The sequence below is a fragment of the Eulemur rufifrons genome, chromosome 3, assembly GCF_041146395.1.
Source record: "Eulemur rufifrons isolate Redbay chromosome 3, OSU_ERuf_1, whole genome shotgun sequence".
Taxonomy (NCBI): Eukaryota; Metazoa; Chordata; class Mammalia; order Primates; family Lemuridae; genus Eulemur; species Eulemur rufifrons.
The window spans coordinates 3431332-3456110 of record NC_090985.1 but is presented as its reverse complement, the minus strand read 5'-3'; the positions used below and the strand labels follow the sequence as shown (position 1 = coordinate 3456110).

Genomic DNA, 24779 nt, shown 5'->3' with positions numbered 1-24779 from the left:
TAAAATCCTGGTTAGACATCCCAGTGAAGATGTCAAGTAGGCAGCTGGAGAGATAATTCTGGAGTTCAGGGGAAAGGTCTAAGCTGGAGATACAAATTTGGAAATTTTTTTTTTTTTTTTTTTTTTTTTTTTTTTTTTTTTTTTTTTTTGAGACAGAGTCTCACTCTGTTGCCCAGGCTAGAGTGAGTGCCGTGGCGTTAGCCTAGCTCACAGCAACCTCAAACTCCTGAGCTCAAGCGATCCTCCTGTCTCAGCCTCCCGAGTAGCTGGGACTACAGGCATGCACCACCATGCCCGGCTAATTTTTTTTTTTTCTATACATATTTTTAGCTGTCCATATAATTTCTTTCTATTTTTAGTAGAGATGGGGTCTCGCTCTTGCTCAGGCTGGTCTCGAACTTCTGAGCTCAAACGATCCGCCCACCTCGGCCTCCCAGAGTGCTAGGATTATAGGCGTGAGCCACCGCGCCCGGCCCAAATTTGGAAATTATCAGCAAAGAGAAGATATTAAAGGCTTTCAGACAATACATTAACAGTTTAGTGCTGATCTTTGGAAATTCCATTTTCTGACTGTGACTCAGTGTTGATCCCTCATATGGTCCAGCTGATCAAAAACTTCAAGTTGATAAAAACACCCAGGGAAGCTTTCTGACCCCAGAGCTGTTTAGAAATCAACAAACCTTTCCTTATTGCTCACCTTTAATTGCTCAGCATGATTACATCTCATTGAACCCAGAAATAATTCATTAGGTTACTGAACATATTAATAACAAACATGTCAAAGTCTTGCTTGACAAACTGAACATAAGAAAGAAATGTGTGTATGGCAATTTCACTTTTAGAGAAATTTGTCATGAATTAAGACTCTGGCTTTTGACCTTCTCCAGCCTTTGACTCTATGCATAGGAAATAACTGTGGGATAAGCTGCCTGATGCTGACATCAGCTACTGATGCTAACCAGAGCTTGCCTGTACTTTAACAATGCCTAAACATCAGGGTTAATGGTTATTATTTTTGGATGAAAGAGTTAACAAATTCTGGCCTTCCTTATTTTTATCTTGTCTCAATTTTGGATACCACTTTTGGATATATGAGATGCACGTCTTCCTGTTACAGAGAACGGAAAACATCTTCTTATGAATAAATGATACATTTTTACTATCATTCCCCAGGAATGGATTTATTTATTTTGTTTTTTTTCTTTATAACACGTGCTGAAGGATGATCCCAGGGATGATTTTAACTGACAACTGGCCAATTTAGTTGTTGCTAGAAAGAGGAACCCTGAATGAACTATTCTAAAACAAGTTATTTTTGATAGACAATCCTGTTTTTTTTCTGGATTATAGATAATTTTATAAGTCAAATCCCCACTCAATTGGTTAACTTTGCTGTATGTTTTACAAATATTAAAGGGTACAACAGAAAATAAAATTGTTAAAAGCTACATGTGCTAAGGATGATTTTTTTTCCTGGTCAAGGATTCCTTGAAAATTGTCCAAACTAAAACTAGTGAGGTTATGTTATATGGAGCAGAAGAATTGAGGCTCCAGTCACCTATCTGCCTGAGAATTAGAACAGATTCAAAGCCATGTTTTGAGGAAAATACTTGTCCTACATAGAGTACTCCTTTAGCTAAACTGAATACAGCCTTTTTGTTAAGTTTATCACCTTCTACATACTCTTCCTCATCTTTATTTCTTTCATTTAATTAATTTTAATTTAATCAACAGCTATTTTTAAAATACCTACCCTGGGCCAGGCACTGTGCTAAGCACTGTGTGTGTGTATATAGGATTAAGCAACACTGATGTGATCACTGCCCTTCACAGAGAGGGTAAACATTAGTACTTGCCAGGGCAAGTATAATCTCAGGTTCAGGGACACCGAATACTTAGTAAAAGTTCAGCAGAACCAATGTTATGGCAAGTTTTGGGAAGTTCATTTTCCTCCAGATACTTTAAAATCTACCTTTAGGTGACTGAATAAGCAAAAAAAAAAAAAAAAAAAAAAAAAAATCACACATGGACTACAATACAACCAGTAAAGAGATCACTTGGAGATAAGTCCTAAAGAAAAAGCAAAACAATTGTATACACAAAACATAGGGGCAGCAATGAGGAAAATATAAAAATATGTATCGTAAAGTCCTAAGCATTAACATAGGTAAAACATTTATTTCTAAGCTTTCTAGCAACCTCTCTAAGGAAGAAAACATGGTAAGTTGCATAGTCCACAGTGTCTATTACATAAAAATAATACAAAGGAGAATAAAACTAACTTCCTGAAAGAAACACACCTATTTGTCACATGAAGAAATATTTCTGTCTTGGAGAGCCCTCCTCTGGCTCTCTTTCAAGGAGAGAATGAGGAAGATGTCAGAGTGACAGAGACAGCAAATTAACAAAGCGTTCATGCCAGGCTTTACTAACATTCAGATGAATATAAGGGATAACACTGAATTTGAAGACTTACAAAATTTTGTGATAGTTTTTAGCTTTTACTCCCATTTGCAATTTCTATTCCATTTGTTTCATTGTTGTAAGCAACCATATACATTCTTAGTGTGTCAAAGACTGCTAACTGTCCCCTAGTATCCATTCTCTTCTTGATTTCTTTCATTAATGGATTATTCCTCCCAATTTTTAAAGCAAGATACAGAGTTGTCCACCCAGAGACTGTTGTTTCCTAGCTTTTGTAGCTTGATGGGGTCACATGACCTAGTTCTTGCCACTGGAATGAATGCAAGTGTCAACGATATACAGTAAGTCCTCTAACGCTGTTGATAGGCTTTTGGAAATTGTGTCTTTAAGCAAAATGACATTGAATGAATGATGTTATTTAAGGAACTGCTGTCTGTGGTTTCCCTTAAAGTTAGTTTCCAAGAACTTATTGACATTAGTGAGGAATTACTGTATGCAACTTCCTTGTCATTTCCTCACAAAGAATTAGCGTTCTTCACCTTACTCTTTCCTCCTTCTCTCTGTCTGTAAAATGCACACGTGCTGCTGAGCCAGTATTTTTTGTTTTAATATGCAGACAAAGGCAGCATCCCAGGGAATGACACGACAAGACAGAAGAAACTTGGGTCCTTGGAGGAATCTATCCACTCTGATCTATCTGCCTACTTCTGGATTACTTCAAAAGAAAGAAAGAAATTTCTATATTTTTTGAGACATTGCATTTGTAGATTCCTTTAGTATAGCTCTTTACCCTGTATGCTAACTAATATAATTAGAAACCCTTAAAAAGGTGGTATGTTTCCTCCAGGGTCCTACATGGTGAAAGAGCCTAAGAAAACATAACTTTGTTTTGTGAAATATGAATAGAAAAAATTTCTCTAGAAATGAAATATACAAGAGCTACAAAAGAAAGTACTGGGAGTGGTAAAAGAACCACCCAAGGACTCAAAAGTATCCTCAAGGAGAATTCTGGGTAAAGACTAACATTTATTTAAAAAGAAGTGGAAATGACATTCCAAAGCAAAGATATGCTTTTAGTTATAAAGATGTCTATGATGAAAAATATTTACATGAAGAAAAATACATTATTAAGCTTGGTAATTTTATATACTTGATTATAATGATTTTTAACAACATATAAGATTGTCTATAAACAATGTAGTCTAGCAGAATCAAGTTAGAGCTGTTGAAACTTTTCTTTGTTAACTTACGTTTCATGGGTGCCAAAAAAGAAGATGGGATACTTGTTTGCTGGAGGCTTCACAGCTCCTTCTGGGAGTTCATCAATCTATTAAAGATAAATTTAGTTATTAAGTGGTTACCATAAACGTAAGATTATTGTTCTGATAATTTATTGCTAATTTCAAAACAAGATTAATCAAAATCCTAATAATTTTTCTTTTCTTGAACCTTACAAAATGATTCTAAAGGTCATATTTGGCCCACCACATGGAAGTTAACACTATGAATTGATTATAACTATTATGATAATTCATAACCAGGAGCCCAAACTACTCATTTCCTTTGCTCCAATGAGTTACTCATGGGAATCTGTCCTAGTGAAAAATTTTAAAGAGTAACAAACAAAAAAGAAACAAAAAGATGTACTTTTTTGGGGTAATAGTGAATATATACACATCACCAGAAATATAAACATTTCAAGATAGGAGAATTATAAAAAATTAGTTTGATGAAATATTATGTAGATATTAAAAGACATCGTCTGTTGCCTGGACTACTACAAGTCTCTCTTATCACTCTTTTAAACTAGAATTTTCTTTTTAAATGCACAATTATGTCACTTCCTTGATTCAAATCTTCCTAAGATTCTCACTGTTTACAGCATTTCTAGCTGTGCATGTGAATTACTTCTGCAGCTTTTAAAAAATAAAGATATTTCAGGCTTTCCCCAGACCAACCAATTCTTATTGACAGCTGAGGTTGAGAATCTGATAGGATAAAGCCCAAATTCCTTAGATTATATAGTTATATATACATTATTCCTTAGAATGTTTCAAGAATAGTCCTTGACCATCTAAACTCCTGTCACTTTCCTCTCCTCATGCCATGATTCAGCAATATGAAACTACATGGAGTTGTTTACAAGCATGCTATTTTCTTTCATGTAGTCTTCTCTGATGGTTGAACTTCTCCTCATCTTCCAGAGAGACATAAGAAAATAAACCACAATGGGCAGGGGTGAGGGAGAGAAAAAAAGATAAAAAAATAAAATGAAATAAACCACAAGAAAATTGTCAGCACTTTTCTTCTGAGACCTCTTTAGGCAAGTTCCCAGAAATGCTTACATAGAAATGCTTTCTGGTTATAACTTAGCTTCCCCTCTCCACCTCAAACACTAAAACTCCTGGCACTCAGAGTAGTCCAGCAAGTGAGGGACCCTGAGATTTAAGCTTCATTAGCTTCATGGTAAATCAGGTAGCTCTGATGGACATGTCACTCTCTGGAAGCCAGACGTGGGTATAAGTCCTGACTCTGTCACTGGCTGTATGACCTTGCACCAGTCACACAACTGCAGTTTCTTCGTCTCTTCACATGTAGCTAATGACACCCATCCTATAGAGTTGATGTGGTCATCAAATGAAGGGTGGTTCAGAATCCCTGGCACGCACCAGGTGCTCAACAAATGATAGGTAGTTTGTTTCTGTTATTAGCTATCAGAGCCCCTACAGAAAGAGCTTTTCCTCATGTGGCCCTACTGCCCAAGTCCAATTGAATGACTTTTGACTTTCCCCTACTGTTCCTGCCTGCCCTATGGCATGGCTGTGTTCAGACACATTTTTAAAATCATCTCTTTTGTGAAGCCTTACCAGACTCCCAATGCAGAACTTGGTCCACTGCCGTAACTGCTTCTATTGCTGCATTTTTTACCTAGTACTACTCTATTTTCAATTTATTCCCCTTTACTAGACTATGAATTTTGAATATAAGCTAAGTGTATCATAATCAAAGTGCTAAAAACAAAAATGACAAAGAGAAAATTGTGAAAAGAAAGAAAGATTACATACAGTCAATCAATGGTAAAACTCTCCCTGACTGCTCCTCAGAAATAATGGAGAATAGAAAGAAATGCAATGACATCTTTAAAGCATTGAAAGAGAAAACCCTTTCAACCCAGAACTCTGTATCAATATCTATGTATCTATATTCTATATTAAAAATGAGCATGGGGAGTGATGTGAGCAAGATGGAGGAACAAAAGATCCCCCAGCATCACTCCCCCCACAAAAATACAACTGGAAACTATTCAAAGACAAAAATACCATCCTGAGTTAACCAGAACTCGGGAGAGAAGTAGAGAAACCCCATGGGCCCACAGAATTAAGAGAAGCTACAACCAGTAAAAGAAATAGTCATTTTGGATTGCACCCGCTATCCCCAAGCTGGCACAATGCTACTTACAGAGAATTTCCCTAGACACATGGTTTCCAAGGTGAAAAGAAGGAATTGGAGGTGGATGTTCCATCTCCCCACTGGTCTGGAAATCTTCATGGGAAGCTCACCCTGGTCCCATCTCATGGGAACCACTGGAAATTCCAGAGAGCTGAACCACCTGGGATGAATTAGGGACAAAGAGTGGGGTGCTGACTGCAGTGATGAGCACCTGGATCTAGGTAGTTACTCTGTGCTATGATAAGCAGGGATGCCCCATTGAAAAGAATGGCCAGTGCTACCATGGGCACAATTCATGAGAAGGACCAAATACCAGGCCAGATTTTCCACAAAGCCCAGGTGCTTACAAGGAGCCTTCCTCTGGCTTGGAAACAACTGAAGGGTCAGGATTAAGTACCAGTGCCTACTTAAGTCTTCCCGACTGGGAAACAACAGTAGGGCAGAAATTTAGTTCTGGCGCACCATTTAAGTTCCAGCGTACACTGTAAATCTTTCCCAGAAACAATGGCAAGGTCATGAGTTAGTTCCAGTGTAGTGTTTTAGTTCTGGTGCTCACTTTAAGTCCTCCCCAGAATGGGAAGAAATAACAGGATAGTGTTTAAGTTCTTATACTAAGTAGTAAAGATCTAACACTATCAAAGAACATCTGCAAAAACTGGAAGAGGTGGCTGTCTCCTCAAGTGTGCAGTCATTACATAAAGATGCAAAGATTCTGAAAACTCGGGAAATCTGACACCACAAGAAACCACCAAAACTCCAGCAATGTAACAAGAAGTACTGAACATCTACGAAATGTCGGGTGGAGAATTCAGACTAATCCTCTTTAAAAAATTCAGGAAATCCAAAAAAATATGAGTAGAAAACTAAATAATCCAGGAACAAAATGATAAATTTGACAAAGAAATAGAAACAATTTTTTTTTTCCCCCGAGACAGAGTCTCACTATGTTGCCCGGGCTAGAGTGTTGTGGTGTCAACCTAGTTCACAGCAATCTCAAACTCCTGGGCTCAAGCGATCCTCCTACCTCAGCCTCCCTAGTAGCTGGGACTACAGGCATGCGCCACCATGCCCGGCTAATTTTTTCTATATATTTTTGGTTGTCCATATAATTTCTTTCTATTTTTAGTAGAGACGGGGTCTCGCTCTTGCTCAGGCTGGTCTCGAACTCCTGAGCTCAAACGATCCACCCGCCTCAGCCTCCCAGAGTGCTAAGATTACAGGCGTGAACCACCGCGCCCAGCCCCTTATCATTCTTAATAACCTCCTCCTTAAAACTCTCCTCCCTTGGTTTCCACATCACTACAGACAGCCCCTGACTTATGATGATTCGACTTACAATTTTTTGATTTTATGATAAGGCTAAATTGATATGCATTCAGTAGAAACCATACTTCAAGTACCCATATAACCATTCTGTTTTTAGCTTTTAGCACAGTATTCAATAAATTACATGAGCTATTCAACACTATATTATAAAATAGGCTTTGTGCTAGATGATTTTGCCCAACTTTAGGTTAATGTAAGTGTTCTGAACACATTTAAGGTAGGCTAGGCTAAGCTGTGATGCTTGGTTAGGTGTATTAAAAGCATTTTTGACTTATGATATTTTCAACTTACAATGAGTTCATCAGGACGTAACCCCATCAAACACTGAGAAGCATCTTTACTCTTGTCTGATTTTCTTCTTTTCTAACTACTTTTACTAATCTGTTTCTCTGGTATTTCTCCTTCCATTCTCCTAGGAATTTTGGATGTTTCTCTACGTTTCATTCCAGGATCTCAGCTCCTCTCAAACGATGTTTTCTTTCCAAGTAATCCTGTCTATTTAAATGAATTCAACTTTTGCCATTATTTTTATGGACTTCCAATTCTCCATCTCTAGCCGTAACCTTTCCTTGAACTCCAGGTATGAAATTACCAATGTCTCCAAACCATCTCCATTACAGGTCCTATAAGTAGCTTAAATCCAAGAAAAGACTACAAATAGGGAAAGACACACATTTGTAGCTTAGAGGGCAATAAAAAGGCTCTGGCATTCATTTTCTTGAAGAAGCCTGCAGACCTTCTTAACTAAACATTATGTCAACAGCCTGAGGATTACTGCACCATCACAAATTCATCTTTGAAATCCATGAACCATGTGTCACAGAGCAAAGATGCTCTGGTGTACTAAGAAAAGATGGACTTTGAATCTAGAGACATATTTAAGTGCTGCTTTGATTTAAACTGTGATTCTTAAGGTACCACTTAATCTCTTGGAGCCTTGACTTTCATTATCTGTGAAATGAGATGGTTGGACTAGGTACCCTCTAGATTTCCTTCAAGTCCTGAAATTCGATAGCTTGTCTAAAATTGAACTGGCACACTCCGCTACCTAGAAAGAAACCTTAACCTTTTGTTTCCTCAAGTCCCACGTTCATTTGTTCAATGAATCCTGCCAATTTAGCCCCTGAAACGTCTCTCAAAATGAGCACCATTTCAATTACTAAATTTAGTTTTCTAAATAAAGTACTCATGATCTTCTGATAAGGCCATCATAGCAGCCTTTCAAAATACCTCCTTGTTTCCAGGATTTCCTGTTACCTACTATAAAACTGCTATAAAAACCTCCTTGTTATATCCAACCCTACCCTACAAAAGCAACTTAAAATGAATATGAATATATATAATATATAAACTGTGATAAAAAAACATAAAATTTACCAACTTAACTATTTTTAAATGTACAGTCCAATAAAGTATATTCACATTGCTGTGAAACAGTTCTCCAGAAAATGAATAATTATATTTTAAGTGGACAAAAATAGAACTTAAAATGGAAATGCATATGGTTATGTATGTAATAGGCAATGAATTACAAGTTGATAAAATACCATCACATCATGTACTTTCTTACTCTAGTGAGAACACCAAAAGTAAGTTTTTTTTAAAAATCTTTTAAAACTTTTCCTTCAAACAAAACCATATCTTTTAGGTTAATTCTTCCCTTGCTATAATGTTATATATATATAACTAACATCTACTACAGAAATTGCAAACTGGTGGCCCTCAGGCTATTTCTGCCCTAAAGAGATGCTTTGTTTGGATCATACAGTGTTTTTAAAAAAACTGAATTGTTTATCAATACTTAAAAACTGGAAGATTCACATTAAAATCCAGAATAATGACTTCTGTGAAAAAAATGAAGATGAGAAGTCTACATTGTCACATTGCCAACGATTAGCTGAAGATGATCAACAGTTGCTCACTTTAGACAGAGTATGTGCTCTCAAGGTCGTCACACTCCCTACCACTCTCTATAATGTTGTAAAAGACCTCTTTTTTTTTTTTTTTTTTTTTTGAGACAGAGTCTCGCTTTCTTGCCTGGGCTAGAGTGAGTGCCGTGGCGTCAGCCTAGCTCACAGCAACCTCAAACTCCTGGGCTTAAGCGATCCTACTGCCTCAGCCTTCCGAGTAGCTGGGACTACAGGCATGCGCCACCATGCCCGGCTAATTTTTTCTATATATATTTTAGTTGGCCAGATAATTTCTTTCTATTTTTAGTAGAGACGGGGTCTCACTCTTGCTCAGGCTGGTCTCGAACTCCTGAGCTCCAGTGATCCACCCGCCTCGGCCTCCCAGAGTGCTAGGATTACAGGCGTGAGCCACCGCGCCTGGCCAAGACCTCTTTTCTTATTTCCATTGCTTGCCTGGACCCTCTGAGTATTTGAGCTTGTATCCGATGCAAAAAGTATTGTCAAAAATAGTAGCCAGCCTTATCATTATGCTGGTTTCCTTAAACGTGGGTCAAATAATGTTTTGACATGCACTTACTTTGTATTTTTATGATTCTTGTTTTTAACTTTTTTGAAAATTATACCTTGACAATTTTGGAAATACACCAAGACGTTCAAGTAGATACACTTTCCTGAGTCGATTAAAGTGTGCATCTATCTCCCAGGCATAGTTTCTTGGCTCCTAGAGTAGCAAGAGAACTTTACCTTTATTGAGTTTCTGTTTCTCTACTGTTTCTGTTTTCCTGACTTTGTATTTTTACTTATGTTTCTGGTCCTTCGCTGTTTGGTTCTGATTCTGGTTCTGTATATTCAGTAAGTTACTCCCTGTAATGGGATGATAGAAACCTATTTTCCGTTGGGTGTGACATGGCAGAGAATCTGATACATCAGACTTTTGGTTTGTAGAAGAATATGCCAACACCCTTTGAGATCTAGATTGGAAAGAAGAAAAGGAGGAGGAAGAAGAAAAGCCCTTTGAGATCTAGATTGGTATGTGTGTCCTATGTTTTCTCTTACTGGTAGATGAAGTCGGTAAGTTCTCTGTGTGACAATATTCGAGAAAGCCTTTACTCCTCATTTTTTGAAACATTTTCCTACTCCTGTGAAACAATATTAACAAATTAGATATAAATTTCTTAAAATAAAGGAGCTCTCTTTTTATCAGTTTATAGACACTAGTAAGACATAAAAATCTAATATAAAAGAACATAAGGATCTTCAGGAAATTAAAAAACATTTTTTTTTTTTTTTGAGACAGGGTCTCGCTCTGTCTCTCAGGCTAGAGTGCAGTGGCCTCATCACAGCTCACTGCAACCTCAAACTCTTAGGCTCAAGTGATCCTCTTGCCTTGGCCTCTCAGAGTGCTAGGATTACAGGTGTGAGCCACCGTGCCCTGCCTGAATTGTGAATACTTTAAATGTGGTGGCCTTTTTGTTGTTGTTTACTTGTTTGCTTTGCTTACTGCAGATACTCAGGGGATATTAGAAACCCAGATTATGCCCCTTAGAGTCTGCAAATCTACAGCCCCATGGCCTGGAAGGCGGCAGCCTCATGTTTTCCAGAAAAACCTATTCTCAGAGTTTCATTCCTAGACCTTCACCGTCAGTGTCATTGGGACTCTCTAGAAATGCTAATTCTCAGTTCAGAACCAAGACCTACTGACTCAGACATTTGGGGGAGTAGGCCAAAGAATCAGTGTTTTTAGGAGCCCTCAGGTGATTTTAATGCATATTATTAGACATTTCACCCTCTTGCTGTGGTGTCTATGGATGGATTGCCTGTGTTTCTTGTGATTAACATGTATCTGCTCTAAATCTGTAGGATTTTTGCACTGAGATTGCAAAAATGCATCAGTACAAGTTTGTTTTCTTAATACTTTAAAAAAATCTATAAAACGTTAAATTTTCCATTTTTAATTAAACAAGTACTTCATCATATTAAATGTGATGGCCTTTTAAGAAAAAACCCTCCTCACAGAAGCTGCTAGTTCAGAAGCATTTTTATGTAAGAATCTGAATTCAAGTAATCAAAGTGAATCCTTGAACAAATCAGACTGGTTTGATAAGGGTTTTTTAAAGCAGCTATTTGTCTTTGTCTGAATTTAATCACTGTGGAGTGCAATATTATAAGCAAATGTTTCAATTTTTAAAATAAGTTTTCTCTAATTTCATCCTTAAACTTCTTATACAGGTCTACTGTTAAGCGACTATTACTTCTATATAATGTTTAAGATTAAGGAAACTATAAACCTGAATTACAATTCTGACAAACTTTTTTTTATTTCAACAGTAATTATGTTCTATAGTATGTTAGATTAAACATAATTTCTAACATTCCTGGTTAATTTGAAGACCCTGAACTAACATTAAATAAAGTTAATTAATGGATAATCTTTGTATACTTGAATAATTTCTAAGATAGCAATATGAAAACATTGGTTACCAAGTACAGTTTTAATATATATACCTTTGATTTTTATTTTTATACGTCATTTAGTGGCTATTTTTGCCACTTTAAAAAGGTATAGAAAGGATATGTGTATTATGTGTCTCCATGAACTTTTCTGCTTTGCTGAACACTTACATGCCAGAATTTCTCAATTATGTAACTCTATGAAATAGAAGTCAGTTACTTTGGTTGTTATAATTAATATGGAGATTGAGACCATACTAAAACCAATAATGCATAGAAGTAAAATTGTATATGTAAGATAACAGATGTGTTTTTATTTACTAATGGGGAAAAGATTAGTCTTGTTCGTAAATATCTGGGTTTTTCCAAAACGTGAAAGATGGTAATGAAGCACAAAACCTGGATGAATACTGAAAGCTATAGATTTGTTGAAAGGGAAATTTATTTGTCTTGAACTATAATAACTGCAAATAAAAGCCTGAAAACACATAATAAAATATTAAAATTTTGCCAAAGCTAGCTTAGTTTTGATGAGTTTCTTCATAAGATTAAAAAGGAAAAACTCGTGAATCCATTAATGTCAAATATTTTTTAACACAAAGCTAGAATTTGGTTTTCTGTGTTAACAAATTAGTCTTGGAGTAGAAGTCTGCTCTCAAAAAGATGTAATAAAAGATTATTCTTCAACCTCTGAATGATCTGTGTAAATAGCAGAGATGACATATTTCACTAATATCACCTCCTAGACTTTGTGCTGACTGGCTTATACCCTTAAATTTGTTTTAAACAAATAAAAAAAATTCCTTGCTTCTGACAAAGCTAAGGTTCTTTAAAACAATTCGGTCACCATCTTTCACGTTTATTTTAAAATTATATTGTCATTTTGATTAATTCATTATTCTCAGATGTCTATGCTCCTATCTGAAACAAATGATCAAATCTCTGAAAACTCTTCTGATGTTGCTGAGTTCAGAGTATTCACTGGGAAACTAATCTGGTCTAGATTGTGGTATAAGATCTAAAGCTCAATATTAGGTGCTGCCTTCTCAGGAGGGCCTCAAATGGTTTCTTTGCAAGTTCTCCCTACTCTGCTCCTGTGGATAAGGTCCTCCAGACAAAACCCCTCCTTACCAACCGGACGAGGCACAGTTCCTGCTTATCCTTGAGTAGCAGGCTTCAGTTCCTTGCCAGCCCACATAATTATTCAAAGAAGCCAATCACATGCTGCTGTGGGAAGCAGGCGGTACTCCACCCTCTAGATACTACAAAGCCTGCCTCCCACCACCTCTGGTTGTTCATTCTATTTCTGAGAGCAAGCCCCATGTGGCCCTGTGCAGCATGCAGTGTCCTCCTCCCCTGGGCTGTGAGTATATGTAACTAGTAAATTGCTGTCTGTCTTATCTGTCCAGTGTTGCGTATTGTGAGTTCAGCCATCCCCATAACCATAAGGTGGGACTCTCTCCCTTTAAATAGGAGGTGATTAAAACACAGATGGGCACCAAAATCAGGATAATCTATTAATACAATGATTTAAAATTCATAGTCTGAAACCGCAATTACTTTTGCACCAATCTAATAATTGGGATACAGAGACAAGGGATTTCACATGGTGGCTCAAACTTGTTTGTGTTGTAGCTTAGTCATTTCATTCATTCTAGGAGTCCAGATGATAGCTGGGATGATGTGGTGTGGAGGGTGAGAAGTCGGAAGGGCCAGAGTGCTAGGCATGTATACCAAGGTTTCTTCCTAGGCAAAGTCTCTTCTCTCGGAAGTGCTCATGGTCCACTCCCTTATCTCATTCAAATCTCTGCTCAAGTATCACCCCATCAGAGAAACTTCCCTTACAATCTAACTTAAAATAGCACCTCTTTCCCTATCATTCTCTATTCCCTCATTCTGCTTTATTTTTAGCATTTTCCTGACATTCAGTATATGTTTGTCTCTTCAACATTAGAATAATTTCCACGAGGGGGAGACTTGTTTTGTTCACCACTATAGCCTAATGCAGTACCTGACATATGGTAGGTGTATAATAAATGTTCCCTGAATGTATGAAGTCATAATCCTAGTCCTATGGACCTAGCCAACTCTGTGTGTGTGTGAAGGGAAAGGGTGAAGGGGAAAAAGTGGTGATGAGTGAAATACAAGGATTTTCATAAGGTGGGGTGGGGGCAATCCAGGACTGGAACAGTGGATGCCAAATCTAGCATCAGTAATTTATTTCAGGCTTCAACAGTAGGACAGAAAAAAGAAAATAACAGGGAGTTAAGGTGGAGGATCACCTGAGGCCAGGAGTTAGAGACCAGCCTGGTAACATGAGACCTTGTCTATACCCATCCCTCCCCCCCAAAAAGTATGGAAGACCAAAGTTTTGTGATTGATTCACGATCTGAAGATGCCCACATAAAGGGAATTAGTGACCCCTGCTATGATGGGGAAGAGAAAAGAGTTGTGGAATACTTTCAGTAACAAATTACTAAGAAAAACTATTACGAGGTTATACAATAAAGGGGCCTCTATGCATAAGAAAAGAATATGAGAAGGACAAGCAAACTTGTCTCCTGAACATGCCAATGAGAAGGATTTTTGGGGCTAGCTGCCAAAGAATGTAGAGAAAAAAGCCATTTTGGCTACAAAAAAGTTTATGAGGTGTGGTAAATTATTATAGAAGAGGGAGGAAAACTCCAAAATTGTGATCTTGTTATAAAAATGGACTTAAATAAAGACAAGTCTGCAAATAAGTTAACAAATTTACTGTAGGAGCAGAAGAGGAAAGCACATTATGGAAAAAGGAAGCGTGTATAATAGAAAGTGGAAAAAATTTTTTAAAAATGTGAGTATATTTGGCTTAACAAACAGGTAACCGAGCAATTTAATATTTGAAAAGAACCAGGTTAACAGAATCACAAGTATAATGATATGAAAACACTTTCCAAAATATTAGTTTGAAAAAATGTCTACAGCTATTAGTCCCTAGTTATCTTCAAGTATACAAAAACTGTCATCTGTTAGTTGATAAATTTCTTACAGACATTTTGTTTTTAACTCGATAAAACCTTCATTTGTATGTTTATAAGAATTATAAATAATTTTGAAAGGTCATGAAATACTTAGAACTCAGTGCTTTTAACTTACTATAAGCTTTATGTAGGAGACAGACCAGATGACTTACTGAGGTCCCTCATTAGTATGTTTACACTGCTGATTCCGGAGGAGGAATATATGTGGGGCATTAACTCATTCTCATGGTATACCTGGAGGGACCAGTTTCTGACAATTGGAAAAACTCAGGTTGAATAGTTAAAAGTGAGGGACTTCGGTTTGTGATCTTCAAATAAGATCTTCATTTAAACCTCCAGGGTTTATCCTTTTTTTTTTAATTCTAGCAGTCACATTTTAAATTGAGTTGTCCAAAATTTTGGCATATTCCCCCAACTCCCCTAGAGTCCCTTCAAGTCTTCTAAACAATTGTCCAGACAGATTGAATTTTGAACAGGCATAAAATACATCTGCTTTTAGGGTTTATTTTCACTTTTGTTAAGGTAAAATTTATATACAGTAAAATACACCAATCTTGAATGTATACTTCATGACAATTTGATAATCTAATAAATGCATATACCCATATAACCAACACCAATCAAGTACGGAACATTTATACCATCTCATAAAGTCCTTGTACTCCCTACCAGATATTTCCTATTCCCCACAGGTAACCAATTTTCTAAGTTCTTGAACTTAAAATATAAAGAATCATACAGTAAAAAGTCTTTGGTCACTAGCTTCTTTTGCTCAACATGCCTTTGGGATAAATCCATATTATATTAGTAGTTCATTCTTTTATATTGCCAAGTAGTAAGTACTTCACTGCATCCATTCTACTGACAGGCATTTTCATTGTTTCCAGTTTTGGCTATTGTAAAGGAAACGGCTATAGGCATTCTTGTATGCTTCTTTCTGTGGATATATGTTTGCACTTCTCTTGGGGAAATACCTAGGAGTAGATTACTGGGTAATAGTGTAGGTATATGTTTAACTTTATAAGAAACTGTCAGACTTTTTTCCAAAATGGTTATACCATTTTATATTCTCTTGAGAGTTCCAGTTGCCCTACAGCCTAACCAACAATTGTTATGGCCAGTCTTTTTAATTTGAGCCATCCTAGCAGGGGTGAAGTGGTATCTATTGTGGATATCTTTTTTTTTTTTTTTTTTTTTTTTTTTTTTGAGACAGAGTCTCACTCTGTTGCCCAGGCTAGCGTGAGTGCCGTGGCGTCAGCCTAGCTCACAGCAACCTCAAACTCCTGAGCTCAAGCGATCCTCCTGTCTCAGCTTCCCGAGTAGCTGGGACTACAGGCGTGCACCACCATGCCCGGCTAATTTTTTCTATATATATATTTAGCTGTCTATATAATTTCTTTCTATTTTTAGTAGAGATGGGGTCTCGCTCTTGCTCAGGCTGGTCTCGAACTCCTGAGCTCAAACGATCCGCCCACCTCGGCCTCCCAGAGTGCTAGGATTACAGGCGTGAGCCACCGCGCCCGGCCTATTGTGGATATCTTTTAACAAATCAACTTCTTACAATGCTCTATGTATTTACCTCCCAAAGTAAAAGCATATGTCCACACAAAAATTTATATAAAGATGTTCTTAGCAGCCCTATTAACATGAGAATGGCTAAACAAACTGTGGCATACAAGGGAATACTATTCAGTAACAAAAAAGAAAGAGATACTAATAGATACAATAACAGGAATAAATCTCAAAAACATTAAGCAAAATGAAAGAAGTCTTACACAAAAAAGTACATATTACATGATTCCATTTATATCAAGTTCTAGAAAAGGAAAAGCTAATTTCTGGTGAAAAAAAATCTGAACAGTGATTACCTCTGGGGGAAGGTGGAGGTGGTAACTGGGAAGAGCATGAGACAATTTTCTGCGGTGATGGTAATATTTTATATCTGGATAGGGTTTTGGGTAAAAAAGGTATATATAATTGTCAGAACTCATGGAGCAGAACACTTAAAATCCGGGCATTCACTGTATGTAAATTTTATCTCAAAAATGTAAATAAATGTTAAACTCTAGTTAATGACATGCTTACTGAAATGTTTAGGGATGAAATATACTAATGTCTGCAACTTATACTTTAAAAAATATGAAAAATAAGATGAATTGATAGAGAGAAATTATTAGATGGATAGAAATGTGATAAAACAAATTGAGCAAAATGTTAACTGTAGAATTTAGATGGTGGGCATATGGGTGTTCACTTTAATATTCAACTTTTCTGTATGTTTAAAAATTTTCATTATAATATATTGGTAAAAACAGGTCGAAGGAAAGGGAAGAGAAGATGAGGGTAGTATAACAAGTTGGTCATATTCCTTGTCTCTTAAGATGAAAAGTCAACAGATATTATTTAGTCAAAAAATTGAGATTAGACAGGAGACTATTATGCTCCATTATAAGTTGAGGTTGATTTTAAAAACCATACACTTACTTCAGTTAAAAAAATTTCAAAAAAGAATGCTATAAAACTGCTAAATTGCCAGTTACAGGGATTGCACCAATTATACTCCCACCAAAAATATGAGTCCCTATCTCCCTATACCTTCACTCATAATGATTATCAGTTTTTTTATCTTATCTGAATTTACTATGTGAAAAACATTTTATTTTAATTTGTACTTTCTTAATTATAGATGATGTTGAATATCTTTTCATATGTTAGTAAGTTATTTGTATTATATTTTCTATAAACTGGTTTTTTACATCCAATGTTTACTTTTCTACTGGCTTGCTGGTCTTGTTATTGATTTGTAAAAGCTTATTTTATATACATATATACATATATATAGCTCAGCCCTTTTCTAGGTAACAAATGTTTTTTCCCTATTTATCATTTGTCTGGACTTCATTTGTAATATTTTTGCCAGCAGAAGTTGTTATTTTTTTATACAGTAAAAGCTATTACAGTAATTTTTTTCTTTTGTGGCTATGGGTTTGTATCTTGTTTAAAAGACCTTTCCCATTCCAAGATTACCAAAAATTTTTCTCATATCTTCCCTAGTATTACTTTTGTGGTTTTAATGAATTATTTTCTTAAGCAAGAATTATGCCCAATAGTGGGTGCAGGGAAATGGGCACCCACATTAACGATTACTGGTAATGTAAACTTGCCACAAATATTTAAGAAGTTGATATGATGGCATACATTATAAAATACAAAACACACATGCCTCATGGCCTAACAATTCTACTTCTAGGAAACAAACTATCCTGCAGAAATAAGACTATGAATACATAAAGATAAACAAACCAAGATATTCATTGAAGCTGTCCTGCCAAAAGAAGAAATAATTAAAGGGCCGTCAGTGCAGGAATAGTTAACTAAATTGTGGTGCATACTATGGCATATCACATGGCCAAGATCTGTATATATTTACTTGAAAAACTAGTACTATATCAAGGACAAGTGAAAAGAGCAAAGTACAGAATAAAAAATGATTAATCCCATCAAACTGTGTGTTTATATAAGCCTAGAAAAACATTAGGAAAGGCACACACCAAACAATCAATACTAGTTGCCTCAGTAAAGAGGAATGCTAGTGTTACAAAACTATATTTTCTTCTGACATTAAAAACAAAAATATAAATTATTTTTTTAAAAAGTAAACCAATAAAAATACAGATGAATAGGGTTTGCTTCAGAAAAAGTATAATTAAAAAATTATAGAATAGAATTCTTGTTAAAGAACTGGACAATTAAATTTATCATACCTTGCTGTCTACATTTGTTGAAGGTGGCTCTCTTCCTTTAAACAGTCAGGCCCTTTAAGAACCGAACCAAAGAGAAACTAGTCTGACTGGATATAAAGAGCACTTTTTCCCACTGCAAAGAGAAGTAGGGTAGGGGGGTCTCCATTCTAAAACTGGTTTGAACTCCTAGGAACCTTTATTTGCAGGAATTTTTTTTTTTTTTTGAGACAGGGTTTTGCTTTGTTGCCCAGGCTAGAATGCAGTGGCATCATGATAGCTCACTTCAATCTAAAATTCCTGGGCTCAAGTGATCCTCTTGCCTCAGCCTCCCGAGAAGAGGGGACTACAGGTATGTGCCACCACACCCGGCTAATTATTTTCAGAACTTTAACCTTCCCTTTCTCATCTCCCCAGTAGGGATTCTTAGCTGGCCCTTCTCTAGCAAAATTTCCCTAATTATATGCAAGATTTTATATAGTACATTTTAATGCAAAGAGAATTCACTGCTCTACTCAGATCTTCCAAGCCTTGCCTCCCTTACCAAAAAATTTAAAGAAATATAATCATGCACAAAAGCTAAATTTGGATTACTTGTGAATCCAGTTCACAAGACCTGTGCCAATTTTGGCACATCTTTTATTTCTGGTGTCAATTTCAGAGGGCTTTAAGTTGTTAACATAAAATGATATGCAACATCTGCTCTTTTCCTTTAAATTCTATTTTGTCTAACACAAATGCTGCCATCTCTCTGTTTGTTTTACTCAAGTATGATAAATTGATCTTTCATCTTTCCAATTTGGGGATAATTTTTGCCTTCTATTATCTATGTTAGGTCAGTCTAAGCATTTTTTGTTGGATCTTATTTATCAGTCCAAATCAAGGCCATTTATGCTTGTAATATGATGTTCTGGCTTTTTATGCCCGTTTTCTCTCTCCATGTATACCTTTATGCTATGAATTATAACTCAAATACCTCATTTTTAATTCTATAAAGACTCCAAATATTTCAAAAACACTTTAAAACCAACACTTACATAATATTGTAATATTAATGATATAAATAATATTATACACTATTTATTTATCCGAATCTGAAATAAGATATTTAGTTCTTTCCTCTTCCTTTCCCTCTCCCATTCTTTATTAATCTTTCCTCAATAACAGGATGTCAATGTGGAATTACTCAAGTGTTTCAGCTGAAGACCCAAGACAACAGATAATGCATACATTCCAGTAAGAGGTGAGTAACCACCATGCCAGACTTGCAAAGAACATCATCAAGATCCTTGCAAACTTTAGCTCTAGCATAACAACAACAACAAAAAGGTTGGAGATGGCCAAGAGAAGAGTTGGCAGTTATGGACAGAGAATTTTTGGAAAAAGCAATGTATATGCTGTGGGTCTCAGCTTCTCTTTCCGCAAGGATCTCGACCTGTGGAAAGAAGCTTCAACAAGACTACCTGGACAGCTTAACATATGTCTTCTCGAGCTTGGGAGTCATAGGCGGCTAGTGTTTGACTCAAGCCTAAGAAATCTTGAAAGAATACAATACTTTCTGGTGAGTTGCTCTGATGGCAGCATAAAATGGGTGGTGACTGCACTGGGATTGGCTTGCACTTCCAGAGTTTCTTGTGGAAAAGACCACAAATCTTCATGGACCACTAGCTAGTGTGGGGCTGTCCTAAATCCTGTCTAAGGGGCCACCTGTAGGTAAGGGGACCATAGCAGAAAAAAGCTGAAAATGTACCATGAGATATCCTGGAAAAAAGGGAGTTAAAAAGTGACCACTAAGAGAGATGCATTTGCCTGAATCAAGAGAAGTGAAGATGAGATAACCCCAGGAATGCTGGTGGTGGGAGTGGTAAGCTGTTTCTAAAACAGTTCCCAGTGCCCCCCATTCCTGGTGTTCATGGCCTTGTGTAAAATCCCCTCTCCCTGAGTGTGGGCTGCACCTAGTTACTTCTACTGAGTGGAACACGGCAAAAGTGATCATATGCCAATTCTAAGGTTAGGTTACAAAGAACTATTTACTTCTATCTTGCTGACTCTTCTCTCTCACTTGCGTGCTCTGAGGAAGCCAGTTGCCACGTTGTGAGTTATTCTATGAAGCCCACATGGCACTGAGGGCAGGCTCTGGCCAACACCTCATGATGAAATGAGGCCCTTGGGCTAACAACCATGAGGAGCTGGATCCTGCCAACAACTACCTAAATGAACTTGCAGGTGGATCATCCTCTAGTCTAGTCTTAAGATGACTGTGCCTTTGTGAGACCTGGAGCCAGAGGATCGAGGTAAACCATGACTGGATTCCAGAACCACAGAAAATGTGAAATAATAAATGTGTGTTGTTCTAAGCCACTACGTTTTGGAGCAATTTATTATATAGCAAAATATAATTAATATGGGATAGCTCTGAAGAAACTATAAAAAGAGTTCACAAGCAAAAGAATCAGCTCTAAACAGTTGCCAAGCCCAGACAGCATCAGCACTAGCCCACAACAGTTATTAGTCAAGTAAGAACTTTCCTGCCACTTCTATTCCACCCTCAACCCTAGAGGGCTGAAGAATGTGGTGGGGGAAAGTTGGAAGAGGCATCAACATGTTAGGTAGGGTCAGAAAAATTAGTTGACTCCTCTTCCCTACTGTCAGCATTCAGGTCAGGTCAGGTCAGGTCAGCATTTAGAAGATAAATGCTTCTTTGGAAGGGAGAAACTCTGGCTTTAGATAAAGTTTGAAGTTTTTAATCACTACACAGAACTGACCATATTAATTATTGAACTTAGTCTGCTTTTGTGACTAGAACTGATTTGAGGACTTTTTTTTTTTTTTTTTTTTTTTAAAGCAGAGTGTGACAAGAATAGAGATCCTTATCCAAGGAAACAGGAGCAAAGCTAGAGTCACAGAATGGATTTGAACAAAGAGTAGAGGCAAAATAAAGCTTTAATGGAGTAAAATGAGGAAAGAAAGCACAGTAGCTAAATTACAGGGAGAAAGAACAAAGGTAGGGACAGTTCAAGATGAGCACCAAGTCACGCATCAAGACCAGACTGAGGAGAAAATCAGCTAGGCTAGAACTAACATTCTATAAATAGCAAACCCACAGGTTCCCAAGGTGCTCTGAGAAGCTCAAATCATTAATGAGAGTCATGATGTATACTTCCATTTCAATTTAAAAACCAATAAATACAATAATTTAAATACTTTCTCTGTAAAACTGAACAGCATGAGAGCCTCTTGGTGCCTACTAAACAATTATGTGTAGCAATAATAGATAACAGATAAATGTGTTTACGATTCAGATATTCAGTTAGGTTTATCACTCAACTGAACACTGCTGGCTGCTCGTGGATTTGACCATTTAACCTGTTCTAATTTTTATTCCTAATCTCATATTATTTAGTTTATACTCAAACTATTGGTGAAAGAGTAAAAGCTAAAATAGCAAAAGAACATGCATGTCAAAACAGAAGTTAGTGAAGAGCATAAAATGATAATAATCCTGTAAATTTATTTCAAAATTATCATTATTCTATCTGTAAATTGAATTTATCTGATCAATATCAAGATTCTCTACCTAAATCAGCATTGAAAGGAGAAAAAAATGCTGACCAGAATATCCCAACTTACCATTTTATTTTATTTTATTATTATTTTTTGGAGCCAGGGTCTTGCTCTGTTGCTTAAGGTAGAGTGCAGTGGTGTGATCATAGCTCACTGCAGCCTTGAACTCCTGGGTTCAAGTGATCCTGCCACCTTGGACTTCTAAAGTGCTAGGATTACAGGTGTGAGCCACCGTGTCCAGCCTCCATTTAGTATTTTATTTCAAAAATTAATTATAAGTTAGGATTATTATTTTGGTGACTGTTTTTCATGTCTTGTGTGTGTGTATACATATATGTACATATATTTTACATAAATGGGATATATCACAGAAACTGTTTTTATCATAGATATCCTTTTTCCTCTTAAATAGAAAATACCTCCATATCCTCCCTTCCCAGACTTACTCATCCCCACGTAATCACTATTTATAATAAAATATGCTTCTCCTCATGCCCATATAATCATATACATATAATACACAGAGGTTTTTTTGGAGGGTAGAGGGGGATTTCTCCCTCGCGCTCTATACACACACACACACACACACACACACACACACACACGGAATCATGAAAAGTCCTTAAAGTCAAGGCACGGATCAAATTAATTTGTTTTCTTAATGGCTGCATTATAACAGTGATTGGCTAATCTGTAATTTAATCTTGCCCTGAGGGATAGGCGTTTACCTTGTTTTCAGTGTTTTTGCCCTTAAAAAGAAGGTTGCAGTAAACCTACTTACATTTTTATGCACTGTTGCCTCTATTTCCATGAGATAGATTTCTAGGAGTGAGACTGCTGGATCATAGATTAATGGTAGTTTTCATTTTAATAGATATTACCAGACTGCATTCAGGAAAGGCTATAATAATTCACATTTCCACCAAGGTATGAAAATGACCACCCTTTCAATCTTTGACAGAATTAGGTATTATTGCTCTTTAAAATTTGCATTTCCCTGATTAATGGTGAGGTTAAGTATATTTTCACAGGTTTACTAGCCATTAGGATTTGCCTCTCAGTGAACTGCCTATTCATATCATTTTTGCATTACTCTACAGAGTTGTCTTTTTATTATTACTCATTTGTACCATATTAATCAGATACGTATAATTTCCATTGCATATATATTTTTCTATTATATCTTATGTCCATTGAACATTTTCTTGAGTTCCAGACACTATAGTCTCCTGGTTTTTTTTTTTTTTCCCCCTATCTTACCATCCATTTCTCATGAGTCTCCTTTCATAGCTCCTCCTCTCTTCTTTACCTACACTTACTCCCTTGGTGATTTCATCCAATTCTACAGTTTTAAATGCCATCTTATGTTGGTGAGTCTTATATTGCTACCTCCAAATTCCAGACCTCTTTTCTGAGCTTCAGACTCACATACTGGGGTGTCTCATCGGCATTTAAAATTTAAGAGTTCTAAAAACAAACCCTTAATTTCATGGCCTAACTTCCTTATCCTTCAGGACTCTCCCTGTAAGTAAATGGCATTACCATCCATCCAGCTGCTCCTACCAGAAACCTGGAAGTCATTATTGATTTATACCTCTCCCTTCCAGACATATCCCCATCATGAAGTCCTTTCAATTATGCCCTCAAAATTTATCACACTAAACTAACCACTTCTTTCTTCATCCACTGCTACTGCCCCCTCCCACCCCAGCCCTTTCTATTCCACTGTCACCTAATGACTAAACTTCTATAAAAGCGACCCAACTGGGCCCTTTGAATGTACTTCCCTCTGCCCTACCCCTGCCTCTGTCCTCAACAATCAACTTTTCAGTCCCTAAACATAAAACAGATCATGTAATTCCTTTCCTCAAAACTCTCCTATGACTTTCCATCATACTTTAAAAATTATAAACATTACTAAAACCGTAAGGCCCTACATGATATGGTTTTTGTCTATCTCCTTGAACTCATCTCCTGTCCCTCTCCCCCAGTCCTACTTCATTCTCCATGAGCCTCACTTGCCTTCTTGCTCTTCCTTGAACATGCCAAGCTCATTACCACTTTTTCCTCAGATAGTTGTACAGCTCCCTTCCACAGAACATTCAGTTCTGCTGAAATGTCACATTTTCAGAAAGGTCTTCCTTGACTGTGTAGAAACACACACACACAATCACACACACACAATCATATCATGTGCTATTCTTTTACTTTGCTTCACTGTTTTTCCACAGTTCTTATGCCTGCACTAAATTGCATATTACTTTTCATACTTACTTATTCATCTCTTCCCCTCTAAACATAAAAAGAATGCTTCATGAGGCCAGAAAACTTGTCCATCTTGTTCACTCTTAAATCCTAGCACTCAGAATAGTGTCTGGCACACACAGTGTCATCAGGAGTTCAGTAAATTTTTTTAAAGGAATGAATAAACGCTGCTTTATTACTCTTTGACGCTGATGATTGCAAAGCTGCCTGATTAACTACACTGAAAGCAACCAATGTATACCTGTAGTTCATTCACTTTTAATGAGTATAATATCCTGTTATGTCAATATACCACAATTTAATTTTCCATACTCCATCAAAAAACCTGCGTTATTTTCAAGTTTTTTCATCATTATGATTTCTGTGAACATTCTTGTATACATCTTCTAGTACATGGGTAAGTTTCTCTAGAGATGCTGAGTCAGAAAGCATGTAAAATTCAACTTCACCACAAAAAGTTAAATTGTTTCCAAAGTAGCTGGGCCAATACATACTCCTTCAGTAGTGTGTAAGAGTTTCTGTTGATCCATACCCTCTTCAATTTATGATACCGGCAAAACTCTTAATTTTGGGCAGGCTCACAGTGACATTAATTTGCATCTTCCTGGTTACTTGTAAGGTTGAGCATC

General features: G+C 36.6%; 1 protein-coding gene and 1 long non-coding RNA gene across 3 annotated transcripts in view; one reads left to right on the top strand and one right to left on the bottom strand.

The window, feature by feature from the left end:
- The window catches only part of HDGFL3 (HDGF like 3), a 66084-nt gene that overhangs the window by 17006 nt on the left and 24299 nt on the right, over window positions 1-24779 (bottom strand). The window contains exon 2 of the mRNA XM_069465653.1: window positions 3675-3751. Coding sequence (XP_069321754.1) covers window positions 3675-3751 — 77 coding nt within the window. The remainder of the gene's footprint in view (window positions 1-3674; window positions 3752-24779) is intronic.
- On the top strand, window positions 18486-20676 carry LOC138381434 (uncharacterized). Of its 2 annotated transcripts, XR_011233158.1 has the most exons (4): window positions 18486-18673; window positions 19489-19564; window positions 19748-19882; window positions 20548-20676. It is a non-coding gene; the product is annotated as an uncharacterized lncRNA (long non-coding RNA). The 2 variants fall into 2 exon arrangements; XR_011233157.1 differs by having other exon boundaries at window positions 19748-20676.